Consider the following 10,627-nt stretch of genomic DNA (forward strand, 5'->3'; position numbering starts at 1 on the left):
TTGTGCCACCCAGAAATTACATATGTTGAAATCCTGACTCCCATGGTGACTATGTTTCATAGGTGGGTCCTTTGGAAGGTGACGAAGCTATGGAGGTGATGAAGGATGGAGCTTCCTGGATGAGATGACTGCTTTTATATATAAGAGATACATAGAGTTATCTAGCCCTTTCCCAACATGAGGCTACAATCAGAAGTGTGTGACCGGAAGAGGGCCTTATCTGATCACACTGTGAAAATCCATTTCTATTGTTTATAATTCTATGATATTTTGTTACAGCATCCCAGGACTAAGACAGCATCCTAACAATTTTTAGGCAGTTCAGTAAACCTCATGCTATTTATGTAGCCACATGCAAAACACTTATACTGTCAGTTGTAATATTGTGACGATATAAGAATCGGCTGACAGTTTGTGGCTTGCTTTCATAAAGAATTCTCAGAATTCAGTCTTCTTGGTTGCTGGACCAGCACAATGAATAATTATCTAATTCATTGATTCTTATAACTTGACAAAGAATAATTTCATGTGATTCTTAGATCTTTAATGGTCTTTGGCAAGTCAGTTCCTTCTTTGGATTTTCTATTAAATGAACATAAAAACATTGACAAATTTCCTTCTTAGATTTTGACATCTCTACAGAGTCTGTTTATTTTGTTTCAGATGACATCCATTACACCCAAACATGCATTTAAAAGCTATAAAATTCAAAGAAGCTTGCAATAGGATGGATCATCACTAACCATATCAGGATTGGCTGAGATAGTTGTGGGCTTAGCAAGGGACAATTTGGCACTTCAGCATCTAGAGATAGATGTCAATCTTAATTGCATCCCTATGCAGGCAGTGGAACATTTTATAAAAAGCAGTTTGGTGCACATCTTCATCGCCCGCTGTCAGGGAGATTTCTGACCACACTGGATAGGAGGTTTCCTTCTCCTGGTCTTCAGGATGAATCTAAGTACCCAAAAGATAATGAATTATTATGAGTTTTATTAGTATTTTCTCTTCTTTGTTCCTTCTTATTATCAAATTAAGATTGGGGAAGACTTATGAAACTCTCTAGACATGGATTTGGAGCCAGTGTTTTGGAAATCTATTAGCAATCTAAAATCAAGAAGCAAGAACTCAAGTATGAGTTTGGTTTTGACTTTCTCTTTTCTTCCTTCTCACTCTTATCCTTTGGTTTGAGGAGGACAAAGAGAGAATGCCAGTAGAAGTTCAGTAGCAGTTGACCTGGATTACTTTGAAGAAAACATTGATCTTGCAAATTCTATTCTCCAGTTCTCTTACCCATGAAAGTGTTTCAACCACATGTGCCCAGCAGGAGGCTACCTTTTGGTGGGATTGTGTGAAATGCAGGGAATGCTGTACCTGTCAAAAATTGTAGTTAGTGTTTTGGTTGGTGGAGCTGGATTTCTTCTCTCTGGAGTGCAATGAAGTGTCCAGTAATGAGTTATGAGATGTCAATGGGTTTGATGCGACTTTGGACAGCCTGTATATTGAAGCTCAGAGCTATATTCCTTGCATAATATGTCTTGCTCTGGAACTTGTTGGCCCTTGGGTGGTGATTTCAGTGTAGGTATGGAGACATTTTATGAGCTCCTATCAATTAATGTTCCCTGGAGTCAGGAATTCTCTGGTGTTCTCAGGATTTGGACTTAAGCCTCCTGCCTCTGGTTTTCAGTCTTATTCTTACAGTAGCCTTAAGACTTCTCCATCTATACAGCACCAATGATAAAATATCTAGGTTAAAGATGAAAAGTTTCTCCACAGTGAGGGATGCCCAGAGAGGTTCATAGAATTACATGGAGAAGAGAAGAGGGAGGAGGCAGATAGAGTTGACCAGGAGGAGAAGAGGGGGAATCAAAAGAGAAGAGAGCAAGCTAGCAAGTAATCACTTCCTTATGTACTCTCCACAGTCTGGATCCCTCAGAGATTTTCATGGAGTTACACAGAGAAGAGAAGAAGGAGGAAGGAGACAGAGGTGGCCAGGAGGATAAAGGGGGAATCAAAAGGAGAGAGACAGATCCAGCCAGTAATCAGTTCCCTAAGTGTTCTCCAGAGTCTGGAACACACAAAGAGATTCACAGAGTTGGGTAGAGAAGCAAAGGGGGAGGGAGGAGATAGAGGTGACCTGGTGGAGAAAAAGGAGAGTCCAATGGAGGAGAGAGCAGTCAAGCCAGTAATCTTGCTCCCAGGTAAAAGTGAATACTGAAGATTGGGTTCTTAAAGGTACAAAATTGATAACAAATACCAAAAAGCAAATATTAAAAATCTAGAGTAGAGGTTGGATTCTCAAAAATACAATATTAAAGAAAAAAACAAAGTCACAAAAATTAGAACTGCCATATGACCCAGCAATCCCACTGCTGGGCATGCACACCGAGGATACCAGAATTGAAAGAGACACATGTACCCCAATGTTCATGACAGCATTGTTTATAATAGCCAGGACATGGAAGCAACCTAGACGCCCATCAGCAGACAAATGGAGAAGAAAGCTTTGGTACATATACACAATGGAGTATTACTCAGTCATTAAAAAGAATACATTTGAATCAGTTCTAATGAGGTGGATGAAACTGGAACCTATTATACAGAGTGAAGTAAGCCAGAAAGAAAGACACCAATACAGTATAATAACACATATATATGGAATTTAAAAAGATGGCAACAATAACCCTGTATGTGAGACAGCAAAAGAGACACAGATGTACAGAACAGTCTTTTGGACTCTGTGGGAGAGGGCGAGGGTGGGATGATGTGGGAGAATGGCATTGAAACATATATATTATCATATGTGAAACGGATCACCAGTCCAAGTTCGATGCATGATACAGGATGCGCAGGGCTGGTGCACTGGGATGACCCAGAGGGATGGGATGGGGAGGCAGGTCGGAGGGCGGTTCATGATGAGGAACACATGTACACCCGTGGGAGATTCATGTCAATGTATGGCAAAACCAATACAATATTGTAAAGTAATTAGCCTCCAATTAAAATAAGTAAATTTTTAAAAATTGTAGTTGAATTCTAATTCACTTACAATAGAATCAATAATTATAAATGGTTAGGCTATCGCTTAATGTAACAGGGATTAGAATATAGAAGGCCTGAATTTTGTCCTTATAAAGTGAGATGTTTCAAAACTCATTCCTCAATACGAGGTCATCTCTTTCATTTGGAAAAAAGCAAGAAGCCTTCAGGAGATGGCTCACCTTTTTTTGTATCTGCTCTGCACCTTCTAGAAGTACTTTGGTCTTTTCCTCAATCTCTGCAGCCTTTGACAAGAGATCAGGTGAGGCATCTTTTATGCCCTGCAGTTCTGTGACTACGTGATGCAGAGGTTCATCCCAGGAGAGCAGCAAGCTGAGTACCAACCTAATAAGGATTTCATCCTAAGTAACCACAGGAAACAATCTCATTAAAAAAAATAAAATTCAGTGGGTTTGGTAACATGTGATTTTTGCTCAGAAAGGCTGAGCAAATTTTTAAAACCCTTTATTATTCCTATGAATATGTGAAAAAATTTTAAAGGTGATATAGATGTAAAATTATAAAATGTATGCTATTAGTTTATACTTTGCTGATTTTTTTTAAAACTAACACTTAAATAATCCTTTTGATGAGTTCTAATTTATAACTTGAAATATTTTCTTTTTCCCTCTGAAATTCTACCATCTGTTCAGTGAGTTCTTCTATATTTGAATGCTTTGCTTGTCCAGGGAGAGAAATCTAAATATTTTGTTGGAACTCAATATGTGCCTAGAGTACCTGGCCCAGGAAACATGGATTCTACCCATGCCCACATCATTTTCACCCAATGATTCATTTGTATTAATGAATCAAATCCTTCATTAATTTATTCCTTTTCTGATTGGTAGTTTGTTTTATGATATTTGAACAAAGAGATAACGAAGACATGAAATTCTTACACACATTTCCCTCAATCCATACCAACACCAGTCCCATTTGCTATCAGAGCAGTCTTTTCTGTTTACATGTGTAGGGGCAGAAAATGGCACAGTGTTGTCTTTGGTAACAGCATCAGTGGGATTCACAATGGAAGGTTTTCCCCCTAGTTCACTACTACCAGGATTGGACATGAAACTTCCAGGGGCTGAGCATCTCTAATTAAAATGCTTGATTTCTTGATAGCCATGATATACTTTAGTGTTACAGGAAATAAAAGCAGAGAAGAATTGAATAGACATTGCAATAGGAACATAATGGGAGACTGAGGAGCTATAATGAAATTCAGATACTAGGGTGAGAGCAGCATAGTTTTCAAGGGGGCTTTGTAGCTTAAAGATGAAGAGTGAGAGCTCTGAGTTGGAGGAAACCTAAACTCACTGCTTATTACCTGTGTGATGGGTGCCAATCTCATAAATTTTCTGAGCCTTGGTTTCCTCATCTCAGAATCTGTAATAGCAGTCATTGCACTACAGGATTTTTTGTGAAGATTAAACATAGCAATGAACACTGAGCACTTTGTAAATGGCAATGTAATAGCTCTCAATAAATTTTAAGTTTCTTTTAAATTCATTAAAAAAAATCCTCCTCCTCCTTCTCTTTGACCTTCTTCCTTCATTTTATCATCTCCATTATTTAGATGCTGAGCAGATAGAAAGAACATTGATACTATTAACAAAGTTTCTTACTTACTTACTTACTTTAGTAAGAGAAGAGATTGTATTTAAGAGGAGACACATGTGAAAATATTTTAAATAATGATAGGATTGTGGTTAATATGGGAATCAGAAAGGAGCAATTATAATGAAAAACAGTTGAGGCTGGGATAAATGATTGAGGCTTGATTTGTAGACTGTGTTTTCATCAGAACAGAGCAATTGTTGCAACCATGAAGAGCAAAACGTAATATTTTATAGGACATTTGGGGAGGAGACTCATAATTAAGAATAAAAGTGACAGAGGAGTCATTGAGAATGATAATGAAGTAGGTTTCAGAGAAGCAGAAGAATCAGGACAGCCTTGAAAGTCAGAAGCAATGTCTCAAATGGTGCAGTGTAGGAGTGACTCGTATTTAGGCATCATTGGTCACAGGGAATACTCAAAACTGTGGTTGTATTTCTTATATATCCATGAATTCGGCCAACCTTATATTTTACACATAGAATTTCCGTTCAGCCCATGCTTTCATACAGTATAATAGCTGCAATCCTGGGCTTAATGCATTGGTTAAACTAAGGTTATCTACATGGGAATTTATAGATCTGTTATTTATTTTGCTACTACAGATCTTTAGTCATCACTTGATTCTATTCATACATATCAACAGCATAAGGTAATTTTTCTTTGATTGCTTAGTATTCCTCAACATTTCTCTGCATGTGCAGTTACCATTACTCTACTAATCTAAAGCTTAGTAACACAAGTGCACTGTTTCAGCTGGCTCAGATGAAAAACCCAGATAAAATCCTCACCTGTGTATGTTCAGCTTCTTTGTTATCAGGGGTAGTGATGGATTCGGTGTGGCAGCTGTTGAGGACCTTGGAAATGAAGTTTTTGCCCTGGTCCAACTGTTTATCCTGGGAGTGATCAAGTACATTCAATTCCTTAGGGTTATTTTGGCATTCAATAAATGAACTCAGAATCTTAACACAGCTGATAGATGTATAATTTTTAATAAGGGTTAGATAAAAATTGAACATCATTCTTTTTCCTATTTCTTCCCATTATCTCTATAAACAATTATTTTTCATCTAACTTTTCTAAACTTGAAACTCTTCCCTCCTTTGCTCTTCCCTTGCTTAATTTCATTCTTTCCACAGTTGATATTGGGACAACAAATACTAAAATTACCACAAATATCAAATATTCAATGTTTTATTAAGTATCTTTTTTTAGTATTTTAACCAAATATAGTGCATATATACCTAGATGTAGCCATTTAGTCTCTTATTTACTGTGGGTTGAAACCAATATACTCCCTTAATAGGAGTTTTAAAATTATCACTTTTCTCTTATTAATCTCTAAATCCACACACCTATAGCTTAGTGTTCACAATAGATACAGAATACAATGTTCTTGATGATTAGAAAATGTTAATTTAGAAAACATGGCATAAAATTCTAGGAAATACTAAGCAATGGGCTTAGAATAAGAACAGCAAAACCCAGCTAACACATGCATAGGGAAAAACTAATCTTTAGAGGAAGTTGTGAACATTTAAGGAGATTACTTAGAAGTTTGGGGGAAAAAAAAAAACAGCAGTCAAAATGGAGGATGACAGAAAAACTACTGAGTAAAGAGAACTACATGAATTTAATAGAAACATGGAGTAAAAATTTGTTATCAGTATCTGCTCTACAGTGGGCTCCTCGAGTAACCTAAGAGAGCTAACATACAACTTAAATACTTTCATCAGAAAGAGAATGATTGGTTCCAATTCTAAGCCAATCCTTCTATTGTACTCAAACCTATTCATTGCCAATCTTAGAAAAATGTTTAGCAGCATTTAAAAAAACTATCATTTGTTTTCATGATAAGGATTCAGTATGTACTGTGTTTGGAAAAGGGCCTTTATGAAGATTAATTGAGGTTCAGGTTAGTTCAGTTCAATCACTCAGTCGTGTCCGAATCTTTGCCAAGCTATGAATCGCCCCACTCCAGGCATCCCTGTCCATCACCAACTCCCGGAGTTCACTCAAAATCACGTCCATCGAGTCGGTAATGCAATCCAGCGATCTCATGCCGTCATCCTTTCTCCTCCTTCCCCCAATCCCTCCCAGCATCAGAGTCTTTTCCAATGAGTCAACACTTTGCATGAGGTGGCCAAAGTACTGGAGTTGCAGCTTTAGCATCAGTCCTTCCAAAGAACACCCAGGGCTGATTTCTGTTAGAATGGACTGGTTGGATCTCCTTGCAGTCCAAGGGACTCTCAAGTGGCTGCTCCAAAACCACAGTTCAAAAGCATCAATTCTTCAGCACTCAGCTTTCTTCACAGTCCAATACTCACATCCATACATGACCACTGGGAAAACCATAGCCTTGACTAGACAGACCTTTGTTAGCAAAGTAATGTCTGCTTTTCAATGTGCTATCTAGGTTGGTCATAAATATTTCATGGCTGCAGTCACCATCTGCAGTGATTTTGGAGCCCAAAAATATAAAGTTTGACACTGTTTCCACTGTTTCCCCATCTATTTCCCATGAAGTGATGGGACAAGATGCCATGATCTTAGCTTTCTCAAAGTTGAGGTTTAAGCCAACTTTTCCACTCTCCTCTTTCACTTTCATCAAGAGGCTTTTTAGTTCCTCTTCACTTTCTGCCATAAGGGTGGTGTCATCTGAATATCTGAGGATATTGATGTTTCTCCCGACAATCTTGATTCCAGCTTGTGTTTCTTGCAGCCCAGTGTTTCTCATGACGTACTGTGCACATAGGTTAAATAAGCAGGGTGACAATATACAGCCTTGACCCACTCCTTTTCCTATTTGGAACCAGTCTGTTGTTCCATGTCCAGTTCTAACTGTTGCTTCCTGACCTGCATATAGGTTCTCAAGAGGCAGGTCAGCTGGTCTGGTATTCCCATCTCTTTTAGAATTTTCCACAGTTGATTGTGATCCACACAGTCAAAGGCTTTGGCATAGTCAATGAGGCAGAAATAGATGTTTCTCTGAAACTCTCTTGCTTTTTCCATGATCCAGCAAATGTTGACAATTTGATCTCCGGTTCCTCTGCCTTTTCTAAAACCAGCTTGAACATCAGGGAGTTCACGGTTCACATATTGCTGAAGCCTGACTTGGAGAATTTTGAGCATTACTTTAATAGCATGTGAGATGAGTGCAATTGTGCAGTAGTTTGAGCATTCTTTGGCATTGCCTTTCTTTGGGATTGGAATGAAAACTGACCTTTTCCAGTCCTGTGGCCACTGCTGAGTTTTCCAAATTTGCTGGCATATTGAGTGCAGCACTTTCACAGCATCATCTTTCAGGATTTGAAATAGCTCAAATGGAATTCCATCACCTCTACTAGCTTTGTTCGTACTGATGCTTTCTAAATCCCACTTGGCTCCACAGTCCAGGATGTCTGGCTCTAGGTGAGTGATCACACCATCGTGATTATCTTGGTCGTGAAGATATTTTTTGTACAGTTCTTCTGTGTATTCTTGCCACCTCTTCTTAATATCTTCTGCTTCTGTTAGGTCCATACCGTTTCTCTCCATTATCGAGCCCATCTTTGATGAAATGTTCCCTTGGTATCTCTAATTTTCTTGAAGAGATCTCTAGTCTTTCCCATTCTGTTGTTTTCCTCTATTTCTTTGCATTGATCACCAAGGAAGGCTTTCTTATCTCTTCTTCCTATTCTTTGGAACTCTGCATTCAGATGCTTATATCTTTCCTTTTCTCCTTTGCTTTTCACCTCTCTTCTTTTCACAGCTATTTGTAAGGTCTCCCCAGACAGCCATTTTACTTTTTTGCATTTCTTTTCCATGGGGATGGTCTTGATCCCTGTCTCCTGTACAATGTGTCGAACCTCCATCCATAGTTCATCAGGCACTCTATCTATCAGATCTAGTCCCTTAAATCTATTTCTCATTTCCACTGTATAATCATAAGGGATTTGATTTAGGTCATACCTGAATGGTCTAGTGGTTTTCCCTACTTTCTTCAAACCTGAATTTGGCAATAAGGAGTTCATGATTTGAACCACAGTCAGCTCCTGATCTTGTTTTCACTGACTGTATAGAGCTTCTGCATCTTTGGCTTCAGAGAATATAATCAGTGTGACTTCAGTGTTGACCATCTGGTGATGTCCATGTGTAGAGTCTTCTCTTGCGTTGTTGGAAGAGGGTGTTTGCTATGACCCGTGCATTCTCTTGGCAAAATTCTATTAGCATTGGTCCTGCTTCATTCCATATTCCAAGGCCAAATTTGGCTGTTACTCCAGGAGTTTTTTGACTTCCTACTTTTGCATTCCAGTCCCCTATAATGAAAAGGACATCTTTTGGGGGTGTTATTTCTAAAAGGTCTTGTAGGTCTTCATAGAACTGTTCAACTTCTGGTTCTTCAGCGTTACTGGTTGGGGCATAGACTTGGATTACTGTGATATTGAATGGTTTGCCTTGGAAACAAACAGACATCATTTTGTCGACTTTGAGATTGCATCCAAGTACTGCATTTCGGACTCTTTTGTTGACAATGATGGCTACTCCATTTCTTCTAATGGATACCTGCTGCAGTAGTAGATATAATGATCATCTGTGTTAAATTCACCCATTCCAGTCCATTTTAGTTCACTGATTCCTAGAATGTCGACGTTCACCCTTGCTATCTCCTGTTTGACTACTTCCAATTTGCCTTGATTAATGGACCTAACACTCCAGGTTCCTATGCAATATTGCTCTTTATAGCATCAGACCTTGCTTCTATCACCCGTCACATCCACAACTGGGTATTGTTTTTGCTTTGGCTCCAGCCCTTCATTCTTTCTGGAGTTACTTCTCCATTGATCTCCAGTAGCATATTGGGCACCTATTGACCTGGGGATTTCCTTTTTCAGTATCCTATCATTTTGCCTTTTTATACTGTTTTTATACTTTTAATTAAGGTTAAATGAGCTTATAGGGTGGGACACTGATCAACTAGGATTAGTGTCTTTATGAGGAGAAACGCCAGAGTGATTTCCCTTTTGTCTGTGTCTCTGTCTCTCTTCTCCACCCCCTCAACCTGTGAGGACACAGGGAGAAGCCAGCCTGGGAAGAAAGAGTTCTTACCAGAATGTGACCTTGCTGGCACCCTACCTGGGACTTTCTAGCCCCCAGAACTGTGAGGAAATATATTTATGTTGTTTAATCCATTGATACTATGGTATTCTTTTAAGGAACTCCAAGCTTCCCTGGTAGTTCAGATGGTAAACAGTCTGCCTGCAATGCAAGAGACATGGGTTTGATCCCTGGGATGGGAAGGTCCCCTGGATAAGAGCATGGTAAGCCACTGGAGTATTCTTGCCTGGAATGTACAGTCCGTGGGGGTCACAAAGAGTAGGACATGACTAAGTGACTAACACACACCTTCCAGATGACAAATACAGGTTCTTTAAATTTATTTTGGAAAATTAAAAATTAAAATTAATGAAAGGAAATTGAATTAGATACTTCACTTTTAAGAATCTTTGAGATTTCATGAAATCCTTTCTTTAATTTATACATCTTATGAGCTGATGCCTTGTTTGACTTGAAAACGTGTTATTTGAAGTTTGGCTGATGCATCCTTCTTGTTTAAAGGCTAAAATAGCCCAGTCACTTTCACAAAGGTTCCTTATGGAAATAAGCAAGAAGTACAGTACTTACAAATTCACTGAACATTTCCCAGGCGAGCCTATAGTTGTAGTTAGCCACCATGGTTGCTGTGTCAAACAGGTTTTGAAAGGGCATCTGGCACTTGCCAGATAGGTTTTGACAGAGGGGTGTAGAGACCACACCCTGCACAATAGTAGATTTGACACCACCAGCAGCAGGAGCAGGCAGGACTCTGCATAAATAAAAACAAGAGCCACTCTGAGATGATGTATTAACCCGAGGTTAGCAAAAGCCATCCTGTTCAGGGAAGCCTCATCCCTCCCTGTTGCCCTGAGCAGGATTTGGTGATGTAGCAGCT

General features: G+C 38.9%; 1 protein-coding gene across 1 annotated transcript; it reads right to left on the reverse strand.

The window, feature by feature from the left end:
• Positions 1 to 625: 625 nt before the first annotated feature.
• On the reverse strand, positions 626 to 10,393 carry LOC138425387 (chorionic somatomammotropin hormone 1-like). Its single transcript, XM_069563202.1, has 4 exons — positions 10,321 to 10,393; positions 5,448 to 5,552; positions 3,222 to 3,401; positions 626 to 957 (listed from the first exon to the last, which is right to left on the reverse strand). The coding sequence occupies exons 1-4, from the start codon at positions 10,369 to 10,371 to the stop codon at positions 805 to 807; spliced, it is 489 nt and encodes a 162-aa protein (XP_069419303.1). The 5' UTR covers positions 10,372 to 10,393; the 3' UTR covers positions 626 to 804.
• Positions 10,394 to 10,627: the final 234 nt, after the last annotated feature.

The sequence above is a fragment of the Ovis canadensis genome, chromosome 20 (assembly GCF_042477335.2).
Source record: "Ovis canadensis isolate MfBH-ARS-UI-01 breed Bighorn chromosome 20, ARS-UI_OviCan_v2, whole genome shotgun sequence".
Classification (NCBI taxonomy): Eukaryota; Metazoa; Chordata; class Mammalia; order Artiodactyla; family Bovidae; genus Ovis; species Ovis canadensis.

Excerpts from the sequence above, each read along its gene's own strand:
- LOC138425387 (XM_069563202.1), bottom strand. The coding sequence starts at position 10,371 with ATGGTGGCTAACTACAACTATAGGCTCGCCTGGGAAATGTTCAGTGAA. Across the intron at positions 3,402-5,447 it reads AAGAAGCTGAACATACACAG|GATGAAATCCTTATTAGGTT; the intron begins GTGAGGATTTTA and ends GTGGTTACTTAG. Across the intron at positions 958-3,221 it reads CAGAGCAGATACAAAAAAAG|ATTCATCCTGAAGACCAGGA; the intron begins GTGAGCCATCTC and ends TTGGGTACTTAG.